Source organism: Calidris pugnax, unplaced genomic scaffold, assembly GCF_001431845.1.
Source record: "Calidris pugnax isolate Ruff unplaced genomic scaffold, ASM143184v1 scaffold183, whole genome shotgun sequence".
NCBI lineage: Eukaryota > Metazoa > Chordata > Aves > Charadriiformes > Scolopacidae > Calidris > Calidris pugnax.
The window spans coordinates 544,959-569,222 of NW_015090930.1; the positions used below are offsets into that span (position 1 = coordinate 544,959).

The following is a 24,264-nucleotide window of genomic DNA, read 5'->3' on the forward strand; positions in this document are numbered from 1 at the left end:
TAAAATAATAATAACATCATGTTGTGGATGTGGAGTGATGTTAAGAGTTAAGAATATTACCCTGTGTAAGGAATATTACCTATGGGTAGTTTTTGGTCCTTTAAAAATAATCCTACATGTTTCAAGGACTAGAGGTAAACTGTGAATCCTCTGATGTACTCTGCTGCTACTCAGCCAGCCACGCTGCATACACACTGCCATAAAATGAACAAGCTTCATCTTGAAAGTATTGAAAATTTTCTTCTCCTCAATATCCATGACATCCATGCAGAAAGGTGTTCCAGGTTCTCATTGGTCAGATGATTAGACAATTGATATTCTAACTGTTATAAATTATAAAGGAGTTTGTATTTTAGTCCTTATCTTGCACTTTGCCAGGCTTCAGCCACTCCCTGCATTCCTGTTACAATTGAAAGATATTGAGCTAAGTCAGATTTGCAGATTTCTACAACTATAGAATGTATTTATAAACATCAGTAAGTGATGGATGAACAGTCCCACTTACTCTCATTTTTAACAAAAATATTTCATCACTTTCTCCCCCATAGTCATTAGTGCCTTAATCTTCACTGTAGCTCATTTTAAAGCCTCTGTATGATAGTTATAATCTAATGTGTCTTTGGAATCTCTGTGGAGAGTCTCAGATATATCTATGCAGGGGTCTAGCTGATAGGTGATTTTCTGCGTTCCTTTAGAAATTAACTTTGCTCTAGGTGTAAAACCAATTGCTGTCAACATACAGAATCAACAGGCAATTTATCAAAAAATATTTTCAACTTTCTGACATGCCTTCTGTTATTTTTTATCACTTGCCCACTAGCTCTTAGTTTAGTCATAATCTCAGTTTTTATGCTGGTAAATTGTGGCTCTATCTTTCCAATGGCTAGACTGAAGCCCTTTATACTGATTTTATCTAACTGACAAGTCAGTGGCATTTCCTCTTTCTTCAGGGTTCTCAGTGTTGTAGTTCATATTAGAGGATTTCAAAACCTTCTTTTCTAGGCTCTGCTCGGGTTTTGGATCCATCATATATTCTAATATTCTCAAAATTATCCTTGAACATCACATTATGATATAGAGTAATTTATCCTTTCTTCATCAACGTCATTATACTCCATTTCTTTAACAATCTGCTTCATGGTAAAAGAAGGAAAGAGGGAAACTCCCAGTGGTTCATTTTTTGTGTTTTTCAAGAGTAAAACTGTTTTTCCACCTTGTCAACCAGCACTGACACTATGCAGTGCTTTAGGAGGTGTTCTTTTTATGGACAATGCCCTGGTGACATGAACCAGAGCAGCAATGGCAGCAGCAGAAGCAGCTGAGGTGGTAGCATGTTTTTTAGTGGATGAAACAGAAGAACTTGCCGAACCTATGAGAATGTGACCCATAGGAGAACCAGTTGCCAACTTTCTCTCTTTTATAACTTTTCCTCGTTCTTTTTCATTATATTTGACATTTTCCTGAGACTAAATTTTCTTAATTGTAAGTAGCTTATGGCAATGAACAGGAGAAATAGGTTCTGCTCTGATACAGAAAGTAGGCAAAGACAATATGCCAAAAAAAAACCCTTTCAAAAGTTGGAAAAAGCATTTGAGAAGTGCTTAAGCTCCCTCCTTCAGATGCTGATAGAAGAAGTTCTTAATTCCTTGCAGAGTTGCCTATACACAGAATCAAATGTCATTAATTTCTATCCCTAATTAGAGCTGTTTTTTTTTTCTCTCTACTTTCACTTGACAAAGAAAACCAGTCTTGGCTTTCAAGTTAGAAACTACCCACACTCTCTCAGCTGGACTGCACTACTATCTCTACAATCCATTTTGTATGTTTTTTCCTTAAAATTAACTAAAAATTGAGGAAAAGTAAAAGAAATCAGTTACTCAGAAGTGCTTTCACACTAAACCTATTAATGCTTGCTTAAATCCAGATGCTAATTTTCACCTCTGTGGCCTTGAAGAGTCAAAAGCAGGGTGTCTAGCAGGTTACTTATGTAATATTGGTTCCACTTGGAGAGAAAAAGCAAGTTTTCCTAGTTTTTTATGGTGATGGGATCTCATCCCCAGGTGATGGGGGTAAATACTGACAGTAGCAGTCGATTCATGTGAAAGGCACAAATGTAGTGTATAGCATAGTGATTGACTGTGTAAGATTTTAGTAGATTTTAAAAGAATTGTAATGATTTTCCTTTTTAAAATACATTTGAAATTGCTATAGGGATGCTACTAGACCTTGAGAAGTCCAGATTTCAAGATGGATTCAAACATCAGATGTAGAGACATGAGGTGAATTTAGTTAATTTGGCTGAGGAGTCAATGTCTTTGTCATTAAGAGGCAACTACTGGATCACCAGGAGAAATCCGCCGGATTACTTCAATTTCCAGTGCTTTTAAATGAGTGACAAATTGTGACTGTAGACAGCAGGGGTAATATCACTTTAGCTTTTTTGTATGGAATTGTTTCTGTATGGTTGGTAAGGGAGAAGAGGGCCCAGGCTTTTGTACTGAGACCATCTTTCTAGTCTTTATTGTACGTCTGGCCCAATGTGCAGAAAGATTCTGTGAAAAATCACTGTCACAGGTTGTAATTGATGTGAAATAGAAAAAGAAGCAGCCCTGTTTGCCTCTATTGTGCAGAGAACAGCAACAAGGCTGCCTAATAGGCTTCGCTGCTCTACACGTCGCGAGCCGCACAAAAACTCAGTAGTTGCATTAGTGAAACAGGAAAAGTGATGAGATGGATAGATACACTGCCTCCTCCATCTCCTCTCCTTGCTACCCCCACATACATAAGCAAACATCTTTTAATGAAGCATTTTTAGATTTCTTCCATCCTGTCATGTCCTTCCCTAATCACACATCTTTGCTTTGGACCAACCTAAATGAGAACTTCAGAGAGAGAGATTTTTCTGACAAGAGCGGGATTGCTTCCCAGTTAGAGACGGGGTACTTCAAAAGCAGAAAGAGCTCTGTTCTCAGATGTAGAAGCTAAGGCAAGCACGTACTCCTAAACTTGAAATGCTTTTCTCTGTTTTAGTATCAGGGATATTTTCTTCAGGTGTTGGTGTTTAGGTTGTGACTGAAGACTAAAACACGTGCTTAACTAATGGAAATTGTTACTTCCATATTTGAAAAAAACCCCAGAATTTCAAAATCCAATTCATTTTGCTGTTTCTGTGTGACTGCATGAGTTTAAATTAATGCATACAGTTACCTTGTTAACATATCTATCAAGTGCTTTCAGGACTACTTTACAAAAGAAATAATCAGTTATTTTTGTTATGATTATTTGCAAAGTATATGCAATGCTGTTGGCCCTGTACAAGAAACTAATGCAACTTCTGTCGTAAGGTTTTAAAATCTAATCAATCCTTTGTGCCCACTGAGCTAGTTACAAGTGAACGTGTTTTCACTGTTACAGTTGTCTGGGTTGGGAAGTCTTGACATGGTCTTTTCTCTGCTAATTTTCACACTGGATCTAATTTAAGATGTACTGAACAAGGAAGTTTATCTAAAATTTATGATCTGGTACCTATGTGTGTGTCTGCATGCTTCTTTAAGAAGATGCTCTATATCTCTGCAACAGCTTATGATGATCATGTGATGCAGGAATTACCATGGTAACTACCTGTATGCATTTTTTGCTGAACAGCACAATGAGAAGGTAAGAAAAGCTGCTTAAGTTGTTGGCAACACAAGTTACAGCAGCCCTTGATTTGGGTAGCTCAGTCACTCACTGTGATAAAAATATTGTCATTGTCTTAGGATAGGATGCTTATATCTTATAAATGAAATCCAAAGGAGGCATAATTTATTGGAAAATAGGTTGGAATTCTTGTATATTTATGATTGCTGGCACAGAGGAATATACTTGCTTACACTTAGGAATGACAAAAAGAGTTCTTTTGCCCATTTATCTCAATGATAAACTATTAGGCATTCTGTATTCTTCTGTAACATGCAGAAATTAACATATTTCTCAAAGAAAGGAATTCATAGACTGATATTCCTTGAGGGAAATATATAAGCAGTGTTTAAAGCTTTTTCAGAAATACGAATGTAGAAAATTCAGTAGAATTTAATTTCCTCACATCGGATTACTGGGTTTGATCATGCATTTTTCTTTGAAATGCTACATTTTGAGAAGTGTAGAATCTGAAATGCAGATGTTGGATTTTAGGAGATAATAGTTGTGTTCAGAAATGTATATGCCTCTTGTAATACAATTCTACTATCTTCCTCTAGAGTTCCTATGTGTGAGTGCTGCCAAGACAGACAGCAGCAGAATGTGGCATGTAATCTCATTCACTGGCAATTGCTCTGATCCTTCAAGGAGCATTTATTACTCATTCATTGCATGTTTGCAAAGCCAAGAAGCGCAAAGTGGTTTCTTGAAGTGCCCAGTAAAATTTTGTTTCTTTCAATTCAGAATAGAGAAGAATAGAATTTTTATAGGTGGAAAAACAAGTCTGTGCCCTTGAAGGGAGCCTCCAAAAGGAGACAGGGAAATATTTTTCCCCATCAAATTATTTAAATCTCAACATGATGGCTTAGGTTTAAATCCTGTGAGTTGCTGCATGTCATCAGTGCCCACTGCCTGATGTTACAGAAGTCCTGCTTACAGAAAGGAGAGTAAAGAATTTTCCCAGCAGCTCAGCCACAATTTCCAGACTCTGATACATCAGTGCTCTGACAGAATCAGGAATTAAATTGTACTGAAATTAGTCCAAGTCCAATCCAGTTAATCCAAGTATATCTGTGTCTAGTTTTTTCTTCACCAAAAAAGGTAGCGTTGTTCAATAGTACATTAGATCTGGAAACTGGGCTCTGTCGCTAGCTCTGCCGGTAACCTACTGGGTAGACGTGTCCTGGTCCTTTCAAATTGCTGTACTTGGATTTTCCTACCTGTAAGAGAGCATAATGCTTTCTTTTCTCCGTGAAGATCTCATTGAGAACACTCAGGTAGGATATAAACAGTGAGTAGCTTTGCTATCATTGTCATGAAACAAAATATTACATCACTTGTATTATAGCCACGTCTTTCTTCTTTGCCATCCGCTCTTCTTCGCACCATCATGAACCCAGACAAGTGAATGTGCCACTATGTATGACCACAGAAGTTAGATTGCTGGACCAGTACCTTTGCTGGTCTCAGTGCAGCTCATTTCACATCCTATCTCTAAAATCTGTGCCAAATGACCAGCCGTTTCACAGAACAGAGCAACTTGTGTAATGGAAAAGATCCCCAGACCAGTTAGTCTCACCTCTGTCCCTGGGAAGGTGATGGAGAGACTCATACTAGATGTCATCTCCAAACAAGTTGAAGAGTGGGGGGTTATTGGAAGTGGGCAACACGGGTTTACCAAGGGTAAATCATGTATGACCAATCTGATAGCCTTCTATGATGCCATAACCGGTTGGTTGGATGAGGGGAGGGCAGCAGATGTCATCTACCTTGACTTCAGCAAGGCTTTTGACACTGTCTCCCATAACATCCTCATTGGGAAACTGAGGCAGTATGGGCTGGATGAGGGGACAGTGAGGTGGATTGAGAACTGGCTGTGTGACAGGACCCAAAGGGTAATTATTAATGGAGCAGGTTCAAGTTGGAAGCCTGTAACCAGTGGAGTCCCCCAGGGGTCAATACTTGGACCCGTGCTGTTTAATATATTCATCAGTGACCTGGACGAGGGGACAGAGTGTATCCTCAGCAAGTTTGCTGATGATACCAAACTGGGAGGAGTGGCTGACACCCCGGAGGGCTGTGCTGCCATCCAGCGAGACTTGGACAGGCTGGAGGGCTGGGCAAAGAAGAACCTCATGAGGTTCAACAGGGAAAAGTGTAGGGTCCTGCACCTGGGGAAGAAGAATGTCAGGCACCAATACAGGTTAGGGGTGGACCCGCTAGAGGCAACTACTGAAGAGAAAGATCTAGGGGTCCTGGTGGACAGTAAAATGGCAATGAGTAAACAGTGTGCTCTTGCGGCCAGGAAGGCCAATGGTATCTTGGGTTGTATAGGGAAGAGTGTAGCCAGCAGGTCAAGGGAAGTCATTCTCCCCCTCTACTCTGCACTGGTGAGGCCACAACTGGAGTACTGTGTCCAGTTCTGGGCTCCCCAGTTCAAGAGGGACAGGGAACTACTAGAAAGAGTCCAGCGTAGGGCTACAAAGATGATTCAGGGATTGGAGCATCTCCCTTATGAGGAGAGACTGAGAGAGCTGGGACTCTTTAGTCTGGAGAAGAGAAGGCTGAGGGGAGACCTTATCAACGCCTACAAGTATCTCAAGGGAGGGTTGAAGGAGGAGGGAGCCAGACTCTTTTCAGTGGTTCCCACCGAGAGGACGAGGGGCAACGGGCACAAGTTGGAACATAAGAGGTTCCACTCAAATATGAGGAGAAACTTCTTCACGGTGAGGGTGACGGAACCCTGGAACAGGCTGCCCAGGGAGGTTGTGGAGTCCCCTTCTTTGGAGATTTTCAAAACCCGCCTGGATGTAGTCCTGAGTAACATGCTCTAGCTCTAGGCAATCCTGCTTCAGCAGGGGAGTTGGACTAGATGATCTCTATGGTCCCTTCCAACTCTAGAAATTCAGTGAAATTCAGTGAAATTCAGTGAAAATTTTCCAAAAGCAGTATAAAGAAATAAGGACTACTCACATTTTTCTTGAATATTCTTTTGAGGAAAAACATGATAAATGCTGCAGCCACAGTGATATGTGCTTGTATTAGTGTTTTGTATCAGGATTATCACAATTTCATATCTGCAACTTGAAAGAAATGATAATAATAAAATTTAAATTGCCCAGGTTCCAGCGTTGCCACACTTGAACTTGAACTAGAATAATTGCCTCTGCGTAAATTCCAAACAAACAAAGGGCAAAGAAAAGGAAAAAGGAAAAAATATTAGAACTCTCCCGACTTTGAACAGAGAATTCTGACTTTAAAAATAAAATAGCTCTTGCTTCTAGTCTTTCTCCTTGTCAACATCACAGTCTGCCAGCTGCTAGATTTAAAAGCCCCACAAGGCTGTATTATTTTCCAGTACCGAGACACGGGCTGACGTCACTCCTTATATAAGACCACAATTAACTGACATTTTTCTTGAGTTAGTTCCAGTGATTAAATTAGTTGCATTGACAGTGCCTGCTGTACACAGTAACTGCCGCTACTCAAGTGTCTCTAATACTTACCAACGTATATTTCTTTTTCCAAACTCGCACTGAATTTTATTTAGAGAAAAAGATATTACTGTTAATCTACTAATATTTGTCTTCTCTTCCCACTCAAGTAGCCTTTCATGCAGCTTTTGAAAGCTGCCAGATATGACACTGAATTGTCAGGGGTCATGACATTATGTGAAGTTTCTGAGCATCAAGTTACATATGCTACAAGCTAATGCTTTAAGGAGAAAAGGGAAGTTAGATGTGTTTGGTGTTTTCTACAGTATTGATCATTCTCTGAGTGCTGCAGGGACCTCTTGGCAAGTTCAGAGTAATAAAAGAATGTTTCTCTGGATGTAAAAGCTTTTACTGAATATCAGTATAAAATACTGCAAGAGCTCATGCAAAAATGTGTTAAAACATTCTGTTTAAGTAACAAATAATTTAGCACTTCAAATATTTGAAAAAACAAAATTTAAACTAGCTTTAGAGCTCTTAGTGATGTTGTCCTTGTGTACATAGTGTGTGCAAAATGAGTGCAAAATATGTCAAATGATCTTCAAAAACTGTGTATGTACGGAAAGATACACAAATTGAAATTTCAGAAGCATATATAACTCATGTATTTCCCACATGTCAAGTGCTTAATTAAAATGCTCTTTTAAGAATAAATTTGTATATATTTACTTGGCATCAGGTATCTTTAAAAGGAAAAAGTAAATCTGAATTACATTGTGTGAGCTTTTAGCAGACCTCTTATGTACAGTGTCAATGGTGTGTAAATCCTTAGGCAGTGTGTACCTCCCACTAAAAAATATATGGTAGCATATACTACATGTCGTCATCCTAAAAGGGGCTCAGCCCAAACAAAGAGGTGCTCAGCTCTCTGGTTCTCTAAGTAATGCAACTGTGTTCTGCAAGGTCAGAAACGGGCTGCTTTGTGTATGTGCTACATCAAATGATGAAAGAAAAGAAATGTTTCTTGATGATCTCAGAGCGTATCCTGCTTCCCAGTCTTGAGAGCTATTCCCAGCAGCTTCCACAGGTTCTTGGTACAATATCTGATGCTGCAGGGATGATAGTGCATATCTGTTCCTAGGCTGTCCATGCAGTAAAACTGGTTGGCTAATTATTACTGGTAGTTGTCAGTGTTTGTTCCCGAATAGCAAACATTACAACAGAAAAACTCAGGTTTGGTAACAGTGCACGCTTTGGGCAAATATGAAAATAATTTATAAACAAAACTAAAAAAAATGCTTTAAAGATTTTGCTCTTCATGTAATTCATGCACTGCCTAATTATAATACATAATATTCATAAAGTTTTCTTTATGATTATGATTCATAGTCTTTTCTAAAGATAGCTAAATGCTATTTCAGGTATATCGTGTATAATGACTATGTAATCTATATTTTTATATATGCTCTTTTTTAAAGAGCACACAACCAAAACTGAAGGCGAGCAGTAAGCCTAGCAGCACTGCTATGTGCTGAAGATCTGTAAGGCACATTTTGGAGACGCATGTCTCCAGCTAATAACCTTTCACCTCTCCCCATTCCATCCACACTTCGGCCTCTAATCTGCCTCCACTGGGACTAGTATTCCTATTCCAAACCACCGAGCAGCTGTCAAAGAGGTCCCATTATTATCATTTTCTTTTTAAAAAGGCAACTTGCCATAAAACATGCCAAGTATTTTTGAATTCTCACGTGAGGGGAGTGATGAGTAGCAGACACCCGGTTTGCAGGCACTTCTTTTACAAGGAATCCTTACTTCTCCCGTGCTGCTCCAGTGACTAATCCCTCGCCCTCCAAACGCTGCATTTGTCAGCAGAGCATATGACTGGGGGGAGGGGGAAGAAGCCACGCGTGCGCACTTATTTTTGGTGGTGCAGATTAAAAATTAGGTTGCTATGGATTTGCAGGATGTCTTCATGCCAGACTCCTGACAGTAAGATTTTGAAACGGGGAAAAGGCAGAAAGATTTGGTTCTATAAGCTTTTAAGATATATGGAAAAACTGTGCTTGGAGAGAATACAAGTGAAACTCAAGGCGTTTGCCATATTTGATGTTGGAATTGTGTTAAATGTTAAGGTCAGGCAATTATTTTTCTTCATACCGATGTAGTCTATCTGAAAATCTTGAAAGGAGTTCAGCTAGCTGAAAGCAAAATCATAATGGTTGTCAAGTCAAACTCCTGTCCTTAGTGCATATGATTCTATATCTAGTCAAGTTGACACAGAGTGGGTAAATTGGCAGCTTCCAGGCATCAGAAATGAAGGATGTGAGACACGTCACAGAAATATGCAAAAGTAAGAGTAGCTGCAAGTATGCAACTACACTTTCAGAGTTTGACCTTCGGCACATCGTGTTACCAGCTCTTTTTCACTATTATCTAATATAGTAGCCACACTGCTCATTTTGTATACTCAAAAAATATAGTTAATGGCAATTTTTTCTCTTTAAAAATAGCTGTTTAGAGCAACAGATACTATAACTAAAAGATGGGGAGGCAACTCAGAAATACCAGAGACAAACAGATGACATAATTCATGCCTCTAGCATTTCATTCTTTATGTAAACAAAGAACATCTTCAAACTATATACTTCACCATTTGGCAGCTTTGAGATAGAAAAATGTTTTCATATTGTCAGTTACTATTTATTTTAGATGCAGTATTTTTCTCAGTATTTGGATGCCAAAATGTTCTATGTCAGTTGTACAGTATGTACAATTTTCCCCTTTCGCTCAGAATCATTCATAATTCATTGTCTGGATTTGACTAACTATATTTCTCGTGAATTTACAAATAAGTGAAATTTCTTATACTCTAGTGGCTCCTTGTGGAGTTGCCTTTTTTAGACTGAACTCCTGCACAGCGTTCACTGTTTGTTGAAGGGCTTTTTCTGCATTTGCTTTAATGCACATACAGGTTTTGATTCTCAAGTAAATAACTATGAAAAATAACACAGATATTTGAAGAGAGAAGTCCTTTATAAGGCAGTTCAGCAGTATCATTGTATTCACTTTCAAACTGATTTGTTTCTTGGAATTTTGCCTGACTTTTTTTTTCAATGTGTTTTAACTCATTAAAACGCACATGATGAGGTCTTCCGAAATTTAAATGGCAGATGTATGGGGGTTCCTCTTACTCTTATTGAACTGGTCTTAATCATCTGAAGACAGTAGGGCTGCTCGACCACAGTTGGCAACCAGACTTGTCACTTTGCAACCCTGTCGCTTTCTTACTATCAACATATCCCATCCACTTCTGTCCAGTTCGGCAATATACATGACAGAATGAAAACATTTGAAGACATAAGAAGCAAACCTTTCAGAAATGTATAATTACTTACTTAGACAATTACATCATTATGCGATAATTTAGACTTTGAAATTTTTGAAAGCATGCTTTCAAAGATTTGGGCTCCAGAGTAACATGCACAATCATTGTAGCTGCCAAGTGAAATTTTGCAAAAGATGCAGCGCTTCGTTGTACTCAAATGTAGTATTTATCTGCATGCATTGAAATAAAATCCATAATGGGCTTCCAGCTCATGGAGAATCCCTGTGAAAAAGATTCAATGGGTGACATAGACCATTGTGGCTGCTCTTAACAACAGCATAGAAGGGTTGGCATAGAAGGGTAGAGGAGGTACAACAATTTTATCTATCCAAAAATTCCTCTGGACTAAAGAATCAAATGAAAATGAGATTATAGATGGGGACTAGTAATTGCAGTTTGCAGATTTAGGCTGATGGAGAGTAGCTGGGGACTGGGCACTGCTGTTCTCATGAGATCATTGACTAACTCATTACACAGAAAATAGTTTCTATAGACGAATAAAAGTGACTTGTCACATTAATTGAAAAATGGGCAGTGACTGAGGCAGAGGACTGCTAGCAAATTACTCGCAAAAGGAGATGATGCTTTATTTCAGGCTGTTGAATGTTGTCCCAATGAACTGATTTCCTTGTTACTTATTCCAGAACTTCTGGATAGAAACTAAAAAAAAGTTATTAAACAAAAAAACCAAAAACTTCTCATAATAACTGTAATTAAGAAGAAATAACTGTATTTCTTATTTCTGGGAGGATAGTGTGAGATGATACCGTCCGATTATGGTAAGATGATATATCTGATTGATGGCGTCAGAGCATTTGTAACTGCAGCTGATATGGGAGGCTATATTACCAACTGAGCTAGTTTTTTTAATCACCAATTGTTCTGAAAAATCAGGATTAAACCCTCTCCAATTAGTGCCCTATAAATTAGTTAGAATTTTTTTTTTTGATCTAGTTCTCCACCTAAGCATGCAATCAAGGCCCTCTTATATTACATAGGTGCTGAGGAAATGGGGATCAATGTCTGAAGCACTACGTCACTGTAGTGATGAGTATTAGCAAAGAGTGAGCAAGGAAATTAATCATTCTGTCTTCAAATCAGGATTTACATGGGGTGATAACATTGAACAAGGAGGAGAAAACAACATATTCAATAGCTGCTCACTAGTTTATGTTACTCATTTGTGTACTGAGTGACACCAAGCTCTCATGGAAAAATAGATTAAGTTCATTGTGCATTGGTTCAGAATATCTGTGGAAAATGACCTGATTAGGGTTGTACATGCAGATTTTAGTTCTGATGTCTCCTAACTGTTAATACTTGTCTTTGCAATCTTAAATCTTTACACACACACATATGTATGTACATATAAACATACCGTGTAGCAACCAGAATTTTTAGTGAGCGAATGTTGCACATGCTCAGTTTGGTGTCTGAGCATCATCTGGAGGTGGTAGAAGGCAGGAGGAATTACAGGGAAGGTTTATTCTGTCCTTGGACTTAAACCTGCCTTTAAGCCCCGAGGGAAAAAGGAGAGATGATTTTCTGATTTTCTGCTCTTTAAGGTATAATAAATCTAGCAATACTAAGTAGTGAGGAAATTGTCAGTTAATGCAAAAAACCATAATGTGAGTTTAATTAGCATTAATAGAGTTTTTAAAGTAACAAACACGAGCAAATTAGAACTGTTATTTCATATAGACATCTTCATTTCCCCCATTTAATATACAAATTATGTCACATTTTTTGTGTCATATCGAAACAGAGAATCATCTAAAACATACTGCCTTTAAAAACAATATAAAAATGAATTAGTAAGAGAGGATCCTGCTGAAAGATGATGCTTGGTGAAGTCTAGTTTTGCTTACCTGGAAGCAATACCTAATGATAAAGCGTGACAAGAAATCTGTGCTGGCAGCACAGGCAATCAGGCTCCTTATTTTAAACTGTCAATGGCCAAAGCTGTTCTTTGAAAGTGTTGTTTCTGGTGGCAAAGGGAAGAAAGGAGCACGGCTGCAGCAGCGTTGAACCACGGCACCGGCTCAGAGGAGGCTTTCAACAGAGCTTCAGCTTTGCTGCTGTATGATAGTAAATGTCACATCACAGGTCCAGGGAGGTGAGGGAGGAGAAAGAAAAAGCAGAAAGGCATTGTTAGCATATAATCATACATTAAATTACTATTTTACTACCATAAAATGTCATTTTTTTCATTTTTACTATTTTTTTTTTTAGTAAAGCACTTTATCTGCTGCAAATCAAATATTAGCATATAGGTAAATTTACCTCAAGCCCTGCCTTCTGTCAAAGTTGTTACTGACAGTCTCTGTTCTTTGTACAGATACAGAATAATGAGAATGATATCTGCAAACCAAAGTGTTCATTTGCAAATGCCTTATTAGGAATGTAGTGCTGATTTGTTTTCATACATTCAATTAATCATAACAACAACAGAGGACAAATTAAATTTATTTTTCTTCTTATTGCATACAAGATAAAGAGTGCTTTAGAGATTAACTGTAAACCTGTTCTAATTAGTGCCCAAAAGCAGATCAATAATTCATCTGTATATATCTTCCTGTCCTTTGCTAGTAATCACAAATTAAATTAATGGCCACACACAACAAATGAAACAAGGGACTCCAGCATTTTTCCCTGGGAGATCAACACCATTTCACTACACAGAGTCTCAGCAGGTCCTAAGGCTGTTTTTTCAGGCAAGAGAGGCAAAGTCACACTTAACACAAAGTCAGGCTTCAAGCTACTCTATAAACACTTTTTGTCCATAAAAACTCTAACACGTGCATGTCAAAAACATTTTTAAAAGAAATTTTAGCTCCTAGTAAAAATTGCATAGACTTTTTATTTTGGAAGTGATTGAGGTTTCCCAAAAGTGTATACGTAATTTACCTATACTCTGTTATTAAAGACAGTTAACTTCCAAACATCCACAATACCATTTTCCTAATTGATTTTATTGTCTTCTCTGATGTTTGGGTTTGCAGCTTGTTTTGATGGTGACCTTTAAACCTCTCCCCTTGGTCTACTGGAGGATTCTCTTCTGTCTCAATCTTTCTCACACTTCCCTGTTTCTGTATGCCTGTTTCATTATTCTTAGGAGATTATTGCAGGATGAATCACGTGATTTGTGATTTCCTTGCAGAAAAAGAAAGCCAAAGGTGCTCGAAATGAAAGAAACAAGAAAGGAATTAGTAATCCCACAGGGAATAGTTAAGTCGTGCCACCAACATGTTACTCTCAATCAATTTACATATGATCCACTGTTTCATTTTTGAACATAATGGGAAGTGATAGATTCACAAGATTAAATGTATCAGCAACAAAAGAGAAAATAAGCATTTCCAAGCATTGCTCCGGGTTCACTTGTTAGTCAAATAGTTGGGTTTTTTTCTGATGAGGCAATGCCTCTAGGTTGCTTCATCTGTTACTTTATGAGATTGTCTTTCTTGTGTGACTTACCATTGTCACTACAGACAGAAACTTAGGTGTGCACTAAGATGTATTGCCTAACTGATGCTGTTATCAGAACAGCTGGAACATCTGCCATTTGGGCGCGGTGGCAGGCAGACACTGCTACATCGCTCGGTGAGCAGGTGCCATACCTTACCTGGTTCTGCTCTGTGTCACAAAGACATGTCTCTTTGCTTCAAATGCTCTTACCAACTCATGCTAGGTAAACAGGAGAGATCAGGAGATTACAGAAGATCAACTCACTGACGGAAGGATTTGAACGTTTGCTTGGAATATGAGAAGCTTACATTGGAGGCTCTATTCTCTGCAGCAGCAGCCGTAGCCCAGGACTACTCTGGAGCTGATCGGCTTTTATTATGAAGTCCTGTGAAGATAAAGCTTTCATTCTGAAAGAGAACTAACACATGTCAGAAGCTTTGAATTTGAGGAAAATCTAGTTAGGGCTTTCTCTCTTTTTCAGTTCTTCCGTTCTGTTAAATGGGAATATAGACCGAAATCTCATGAGAAGCAGCACTGAAGATAATCTGCTGCCTGAAGGTGGCTGTTCAGAACTGAAATCGGTGCTTGCAGTGTGGCTGTTACATAGCACAGTGTCCATGCAACTTTGAGAAACTTGATTTATCTTCCCTGTGTTGAAGTCACTGTCTTCAAATCACATTGCCTCCTTGGGGAGCAGGACTGAGTGTTATGATAGAGGAAAGGACCCATTTCCCCGAAGTTTCAAAGCATTAAAATACCAGTTAGAGAATAGATCTTAAATGAGTGCCAATAATGAAATGTTAAGTAGTGCTGGTATTCCCACTCTGCAGCAATTATTTCAGCTTGTAAATTTTCTGCTAAGCATTTTTTTTGTCCTCTCACGTCAAATTAATGCACAAGAACAAATAAACTACTCATGGCCCAAAGGATTTTATTCTAAATAAAACATGTAGTATTTACATTTAGTAGTATAAACAGTAAATGACAGTTGCACTAAGGCTGGCATTGAATGAACAAGTTTCTAGGCTAATAAAGACGTTCTAAGACAGGAAAATAAATTAACTAGAAAATGCTTTCTAAACATCTGCCCATTCTTTTTACTCATGTGAAACACAGACAAAAAAATTGTCCTTTGAAATAATTGGCCTAAAGAGGTAATTCTGGTTTCCTGCATTTTCATTTGTCTCATTCATTACTGAAATGTGTTCAGTATATAAAAAAGATTATTTGATTTAGCAAGAAAGGTGTATTGATTTATGAAAAAGTCAAATTTTAAAGCTTCTCAGCATGACCCAGACCATATCTGAAAAAGAAAGAGAGGTCTGGTTGAAAATGGTTAGGTATAATTGAGATAGAAGAGAAAGGGGAGGGCAATAAAATTATGTTTCCTGGAACAGAACTTTTGTTTAAAACATTTAGTATATTTAATTTAATTTTTAACATATTTCATTTTCAGGATTTTAATTTTGATTTTAGAGCTGAAATTGTTTTGGATGTATACATACATATTATATGAATTAGCTCTTCTTTTACACTTTAGGCTGAGATTATTATTTTTATTATTAAATGGTATGTCAACAATCACTGGGATTTGCATGTTTATGCAATGGGGAATACTACCTTGGAAAGCAAGGTCAGTCCACTTCTTCATAGTCCCATCCTATTATATACCATCACACTATCAGTTACACTTTCAGTCAAGAAATAACTGGACCATTGTCTTCAGGACTCCTAAAGTAGAGCAAGATGGTCAGTCTTCACTTTACAGAGCTGCCTTGGGATTTTCTGTGTAAGACTTGTGCTTGCTGACAAGCATCTTTTCATACATCACATTTAATTTGGTGCTTCGTCTATATGGGGTAAACAGTTTGTGCTTTATTGATCCTATGATCAGACATAACTGCACAGAAAAACACAGCTGAGAAAAAAGTTGAGCATTGGTTGACCTTGTCTTTATTTGATTCAATTTTCATTCCAGAAAGCAACATTTGCAAAAAAGAAAAGAACATTGTAGCTTTCCAGATTAAAACTGAAAGCAGTTCTGTTGATTTTTCTGATGTTTACCTTGAAGGAAATCATCATAGCTTCCTCACAAATTTATTTAGTTCATGGCCATCTATGACAATTATCCAGTGTTGACACATTTAATTGATTATCAAGACAAACACTAATTAAATGGCAGTCTTCCAATTTTAACAAAGCTATCCATTCTTTTTTAAATACTTTCTCATCTAATTCATTTTCTGCTTCCAAGCATCACTTTTGCTTGTTGTTTACATCTGTTTTTGGCGTAATAGTGGCCTTTCTCTTTCATTTGTTGACCTTCCCAGATGCTATAGAAAGGTGGAGAGAAGTCAAGAAGTGAGTAGGGCTATCATACCTGTATCTGCATTCCTTTACTTACATCTCCTTAGAAATATTTTTCAAAATATGAGGATTTTTTTCCTCTCTCTGGATACTTGGACAACCAGCCATCCACTCTCATCTTCTGAACACTGATTTAAACCAGACACTGTTTGTGTCGACCTTGACACAATTTTACAGTGCATGTGCTATTCATCTGCATGGTGTGTAAATAGTAAGTACAGCATTTCCTGGTATCATTTTTCCTGTGCATGTCCTACTTAATCAGTTCAGATTTTTCAGTAGGTGTGATGAGCAGGAAGCTTGAAAACCCTGGCAGGACTGCAACTGTTTGAATAAGTGAAAAATAATCCATTCTTCAAGGAAAGCTCTTTTTCACACTTCTTTTTCAAGAGAGAACAGAGATGCTCTGAAAGAATACATTCTAAACTGAAGGAGATCCCTTAAATTGGGAAATATTATTAGGCTATTCATACCTCTAGAAATATGTACATCAACTTAGTAAGTACTAAATACTAAGTTCCTGCTATGCAGAAAGTAAATCATAGATTATTCTACTTCTGTGACCTGGAAAATGTAAGGGTGGAAGTGTCAAGAAAAGCAATACAACACCAAGTGTATCCTGACAATATCCCCATCCAGTTTCACTGACTTTTTTAGGTTGCTGTTCTGAATTTCCCTCAAGCTACCGGACTTCAGCATCTTCTCAGAGAGAACAAAACAAACCAAACTTCTTATGTATGACTTAAATTTTTTGTTACTTCTTGCTGATGACTGTGCTTATTGTAGATTTTAATGGTTTTGAGAGGAGACTTATGCAAGTGCTATTTGAGCTTGCTGAGGATACATTAGGAATTTGATCAGGTTGAAAGAGAACCAAAATCTTTCTGTGCTCCAAATACCTGTATATTATGTACATATATATGTGCATAGGAAAATGCTCTAACAGAGTAGTTTTTAAGGGAAGTTTTACAATTGGTTTAATTTTAATAACCATCTTTTTTGTGGATGGCTGCTATCTTTCTCATATAAGATATGTTTACCATTTGAAATAAAATTCTTCCTCTTGCTGATAAGTTAAACAGTTTATTTTGTTAGGTTGCTAATGATGTGTAATATCTGTATATCTCAAAAGAAAAGCAGTAGAGGATGTACATGTGAAGATGTATCAAGGTGTCACAGTCAGCGTGGAAGTGAATGAATTCATACTACTTAGTATGAATTGGGATCTTGCTAAACCAAATATAGCTGTCTGTTTGTCCATGTCAAACGTTCATCTCATTCACTATTCTTTGTGCACAGAAGCTGCCATTTGATCCTCAGGGTACAAGCAACACCTTGTCATCAGCTCCTTGTCAGTCGTACAAGGCTGTGATACTCTTTATAATGCCTTCTTGATCCCCAGCTTTGCAAATCCTCAGTTTTCACTGCTGACCCCCATGTTAGTGCAAAGATCAAGAACACCATTTGTTTGCTTACTTCTGTGAGCAGATACTATGCCATTGTGCAACAGCCAGAAGTAGTGTGAAGGTACATCAGTTTTGAAAAGCTAGTTAAAGTGCAAGTAAATATCTCCAGCAGAAGGACTGAGGATAATAATAGCAGCACAGCAAAGAAAATCTGTGCTGGGTGCAAGGATGAAACTTGCTACAGTTCCATCAAGGCACACTGACAAATGAAACATAGCTCCTCCTGGAAAAGGGAACAGGCACTATGAGTATATCCACGATGGCAGAGTACATATGTGAGAGGGACGGACTTTAAGTTGGAATCCAAAACCTACTCCTAATGAAGCAGTATGCTCTGATAGGTTCAAGCTCCTGCCCAACACAGCAGTATGTTTCATTGTATTTTAAGAAAATAATGAGATCATTATGCACCGTTCTGCTTCTTTCAGGGATTGGCACGGTGCTTAATTTCAGGAGTGTGAATTGACCATATGCCCTTCCATAGCGTGAAGTTTAGCAAGTATCCTTGGACTGTCACTGGCACAATATGGAAAGGGTCCAGCAGGAAGGGTTGAGGGAAATAAGCCACGAGCCGAGGGTGGCCCAGCTGCTGGCTGTGCAGTTATTGACCAGGGTCCAGTCCCACAGGCTCTGAGCTGCGTGGGCAGAGCAGGATGCCAACTCCACTGGTGGACCCAGAGCTAGCCAGGAACAAATCGAGTCCAGAGCCCATCCAGAGAGACCTCTCAGGAGCAACAGGAGGCAGACCAGAGGTAGGACTGGAGACAAGGACATAACATAGGTCAAATTTATATTCAGGAGACAGACTAGAGACAGGGAAGCCCTGGCCTGAGCTGAAATGGGGTTTCTGAGCCCATGGGTGGGAGTGCAGGTGGGTGTTCCAGGGATGCTCAAGGCAATTAAGGTGTGTAAGTGCCTTCATGGTCCTGACAGAGAAATGTCTTCAAAACGTTAGGACAAGGTAGGCTACAGCCAGAACGTGGCAATCAGCTTCTGAGCCATCTTTTGATCATACCTTAGGTGCAGGATAGGGTGGACCGGATATTTAGGATTTCATATTCAGGTTTTTTCTCTCACTAGTGCCATGAACAAAAGTGAGGAAATTTGGCAGCTCTTCTATAAGCTTTTCCTTGAATTTCCTAGAACATTTTATTTCCTGTAATTTCTAACTTGTATTTTATGTTTGACATTGCATCTGCCTTTCACACTGTTTCTGCAACTGAGAAAGGGGAACATAATGTTTCTCTTTCAAATTTATTTGCTGCTTACTTTTTTGTAGATAAGACCCTGGCAGAGGTTGGACTATTATTTTCTAATGCCTCACACATGGCATTTGAGAGAAAGTGGTTTCACCTAAAGCAAAAATTGCAAGAAAAATATGTTTCTAATGTTAAAAGCCTTACCAGGGAGGCATTTGCCAACAATCATTTTGCAACATTAATTCTCAAACATGGAAGATACAGTCTAAGCAGTTGACCTGAGTATAAGTACATAGGCTTCAGTAGCTGTACAGATGTGAACATATAACACATTTCATTTTTGCCACGCTTTGGGTTACAACAGAGTGAAAAAGACTGAAGCAAAGTCAGAATAGCAATATCAGACACATTAGCTGGATCAGACAGGATATACATGGATAACTAAAATATCTGACTGTAGTTCTAAGTCCTTTGATTATTTATTCTTAAATCTCCCAGTGTAATGAAAATTAAAGTAAAAAACACGGACGAATTCAAAACAAGTACAAAAGCAGCTGCTGTTAAGTAGCTAATCTAGACTTAGCCTAGCCTTCAAACTCCTTCACAGCTTATCCTAAAGGGAACAAAACATTTCATCTCTGAGAGGCAGCGACTGTGATGTTATCGTTCTAACAGTACGGCTTTGAACTGTGACATTTATTCTGACTTCCATATTCATTCCTATTCCTAGCTTCATGCTGAAAGAGGACTTCATTCATATTTGCAGATATTCTTTTGTCGCTGTTATTCAACCTTTACCTTGAAGCTTTCTTTTCCTCCATAGAAAAGTGTTTTTATGAAATTTGGTCCATTGAATTTCATGATCACTTCTGAAAGCAAAGAGCACTTTATGATAGCTTTATCTCTGCAACAAAGAATGTGAGTTAACAGAAGGGATCTGACCAATGCTGATTCAAATATTTTAAAAGTTGTCACTGATTGAGTGATACTATCTATATAAAATCATTTGAGGACATAAAGGTGAACAGTTGAGGTGATATTCTAGCCCACGTAAACTCTAAAGCTGTTCTAACAAATTTATGGAGTCTGAATTCTGCCTCTTCCTTTTTTCTTATTTTTCTTCACTTAAAAGATAACTGATACAGAAATATGTAAGTAACAATTCCTTTCTATTTTTTTCAACATAGTTAGTGAGCAGAGAGTACCAGATTGGGGAGCAGAACAGAAACAGGTGACAGGCCAAGATGAACAAGTGACTGTGAGCACAGTCTGATTGATAAAGGGGGATGATTTGAGCTGCTGTGAGTTCCAACAGAGGAACACTGCACCATACAAGTGCACCACGTCTGCAGAGCTACTCTTGGAATTGAAGTGCGGCAGAGAAACCTCTGGGCAGACAGGGCACAGTTCAGAAGAGGCTTAAGAGGTATATTTTCACAATGCTGCTTTACAAAATTGAAAGGGAGAAATATAAACATATGTACTGAGAAGAAATATAGGAGTTTAAATGAAGGGTCATGTCTCCTCAACTCTCCTTTTCCCTAAAACTGATCCAGCTGTTGCTGCTTTTCTTCACTTAATCATCCTTTGCAAGAACCCAATTATTTCCTCCATTTCCCCTTCTTCTTTCTCAGTCATCTTCCTGACATTTGGTTCCTGCTTTTTTCTGTGAATAGGAGTCTGTGAAGAAGTAAAAATCCTAAAACCTGTCATGCTCCTCTTCCTTCCCAAAAGAACAGTTTTTCTGCACTGCCATTTCAAAAGGAAGTAAAGGAGTCAAAGCAGAAGCAGAGAGCTAGAAAGAGAATTGTGGAGGGTCTTAGAGTGGTGTAGTGTTTTAAGGCAAATGTTGAGTTCCCACTGAGTTGTGTGTGGCTGAAGAGTGCAATATCTAATGCCTGGATTAAAGTCTCTCCTTTGTTCTAAGTAATTAAAAAGGTGTCAAGCTAACAAGAAAAAAAAATACCTGTATTTAACAAACAAAAATTATTGAAACAATTTCAAAAGATAGAGAAGCTGTAAGACTAGACCGAAAACTGAGAATTGATTTTGATTTTGTTAATTAGTTTTCATTTTCTGAGCTGTCCACTTGCCGTGGTAAAAACAACCATACTTTTACAGACCCTATTTATCCTACTTTTGAATCTTTCAGGAAGTTTCCATGGCAACATCACACCAGTCTATCAAAACAATTAGCAGTATCTGTGTGTGTTACCTGACTCAGTGTCTCATGACAACCAGCCTATAGGTGAGAAACACTGGGCCCAATACTGTTCTATCTAGTGTCTTGTAGCCTTTTGTTCAGTTTGGTGTTTTTACATTCTTCTACTTGGTGCAAGAAAATTATTGACGAATTAAAATTTTATTAGCAAAAGGCTTACTTGTAATATAGGATTTGTTGAATTTACTGATTCCTGTAGGGTCTATCCAAAGACGGACTGAAAATAACGTTAAGTTTAAGTTAAGGAGCGAGAAAGGAAACAAATTTCAAGGAGAGCAGTCTGTGATTCTTTTCATTTTCTTTAGAGAATGCTGATCCACACCAGCTCTCAAGCTAACACGGATTAGTCTGTCTTTCCCTGTTCTGCTGCATTTGCTGGCACATTGATCCTCCTGCTCCGCTCTCTTGCACGCCTACTCCAGGCATCCTTATGAGAGGAGGAACGGCAATCTAGAGTTAGGTTCCTCTCCCACCACACATCTGTGGATGGTTGGAGGAGAGAGTAGACAATGCAGGACGTTGGGTATTCAGCACAGCTGCCAGCTGGGACACGAGATAATATCTCCATGTCGATAGCAGAATTTGTTCTGCGGTGACTACAATTTTAGGCATCTGTATCAAAGCACATCTTAAAAAATGACAAGAAACTACAATGGTCCTTTTTTATATAAAAGGATAAATAGAGCATTTTATTAACACTTTTTGCAGCAACAAAAGTGACACAGTCCACATCTTTTTCATTAAACACAGCAAAAGCTATGGTCACATTTTACATCACTTTGAGGCACAAAGCAAAATACTTTTTTCTTAAGGTCAAGGTATGATTTGCATTAAAAAAAAGGAGAAGAAACAATCCTCAAGTTGTATATTGCGGTAGCAGGGTTTCCAATCACTAGCACAATACAATGAACAGACCAAGAATCCAGAATGGATTATTACATACAATAATAATCATTTGATTGAGTTAAGAAATGGATCATTGTTGTCATTTTAGAGTATTAAGAAGTGGTCTGGTGTTGCTAACTTCAGTTGGTCCAGTTTGGTTTAATCCCAACAGCCCCGAATATATACAACAAGCTTAATGAAGGTTAATATATAGTCTAGAAGATTATGCACTTCATAATGCATTGCACTTATTGCTTGGTACACTAATGTTGCATTCACTGTTGAGTTATGCTAAAAAGACAAGCCTGATGCTTGTTGGCTTCTTTTAACCCAACGCTAGTTTATTTACCACTTTGGTTTATTGTGAGTTTATATGTTACTCGTATTCAGTGTCCATTATTATTAGGTTTAATCGAAAGACAAATACATTTTTTATTTCAGGGATTTCTAAAATAGCAACATTTTCTATAATTACAGTATCTTCAATAAACTTATATCTATGTATACAACTGTGGCACGATGTGTAAAAATATGAAAGCTATTAAGGGAAGAATAAGGGTTAAATTATTCTCTGTTTCTTCTATTGGCTTCAAAATATTCTGCAAAACAAATACATCCTTTGTTGTAGGGCTACTTGCTCATAGTAAATTTATCTTTGGAATTTTGTAAAAGACTATATCTTTTTCTAGGTTATATCGGTTTTTTTCTCTCTAAAGACACCAGTAGAAAGTTGGAATATACTGTAAAGAATAGAATAATAAAGCTTGTTTTCTGATAAAGGGATTTGACAGTCTGCAAGAAAAGTCAGACTTAACATTATATATTGGTTTTATATTAGTTGATAAATGCAGGGAAGAACATGACAATGCCTATAATTTCATAAGATTCTGTAAAGAACAGAAATAAGAATTTGTGCCCAAACATTCAGTATAAAACTCCTAAATAATTCCTTTATTCATCACAGAGTAGCCTGCAGCATGTAATCACGATAAACATACAATATGCCCTATTTGTTCTTTAGGCTTGATACAATTGCCATTAAAGGAACTGGATCAATCCTCTGTAAATGCCTAGGACTCAACCTTTCTTCTTTAAGAAAGATCTTGTCTTAGACTAAACACACAATTCCTACATTGCACTGAGTAAACGCGTGTATTTAACACAATCTCTTTCAATACAGTGTAACAAATATATAAGTGCATTTTTAATGATCAAGTAATTTTGGCTTTCTAAAAAGAGCATTAGATGTGCCAACTTGGTTGCTTAGTTGTGCTTTAATCCTTAGTTATGAGTTTTAGCTCTTGTATACTGTTAAGTATCTAATTGCCTCTATAGTTTTGACCAGTAAACCCTTAAAACTCTAATGTTTATAGAACAAATATAACCTAATGAAAGTGATGACATGTCACAACTCATACAGATTGCACTTTGATGTATTTTTTTTACAGTAAGACCTTCCTGTTTGATATGTGTTTACATGTTTATACCACATTTTATTTCTGTGTGCAAACAATCACAATGAATTTAATCACAAACACTACAAAATATAACCAATATTTAGGTTTGTTATGAATAATCTCTTTCCTTGTAGTTGTATGAGTCTTGTACTTCCTCTTGTACAAATTCCTCTTTTTTCTCCCAACCATTAGGCCAACCACCGTTGACCTGGGTTGTAGCACCATAAGACTTGGTGGTACCATAATTTACATAATTCTGAGTAATGTCCCCTGTCTCTTCAGCGAGTTCATCTTCATGGATAAAGCCACATTTCTCTTCACTCGTCTGTTCAGGGTCTGCCCAGGGTTGTTTCTCTCCTGAAGCAAATATGCCATAGAAGATAACACCTCCGTAATGAACTAAAGCAGCAATGAGGAAGACATACTGCCACTCTTCACGTGTCTGTAAAGAAGAAATTTGCTAAATCAGACTAGTGGAGAGATTTACCTAGCTCTTCTGAGCTGCAAGATTTAAATTAGGGATTGAGGCCGTGATAGTCAGCACAGCTGAAATGTTTAAGTGTCCAGTTTCAAAATATTTATATCCATTTTCCTTTGAAAAATCATTATTCACTAGCCTACAAAAGCATTGCCCTGGTGAGCATATAGTGAAGCATGCTTCAAATTTGCAAGTTCCTGTATGCTATCCCCTGGAAGTCCCA

The 24,264-nt window shown here is 37.8% G+C and overlaps 1 protein-coding gene across 1 annotated transcript in view; it reads right to left on the reverse strand.

Moving 5' to 3' along the window:
* Nucleotides 1-21,880: 21,880 nt before the first annotated feature.
* SLC17A6 (solute carrier family 17 (vesicular glutamate transporter), member 6) overlaps nt 21,881-24,264 on the reverse strand; it is a 33,081-nt gene continuing 30,697 nt past the window's right edge. Inside the window, exon 12 of the mRNA XM_014951637.1 lies at nt 21,881-24,005. Coding sequence (XP_014807123.1) covers nt 23,673-24,005 — 333 coding nt within the window. The 3' untranslated portion in view covers nt 21,881-23,672. The remainder of the gene's footprint in view (nt 24,006-24,264) is intronic.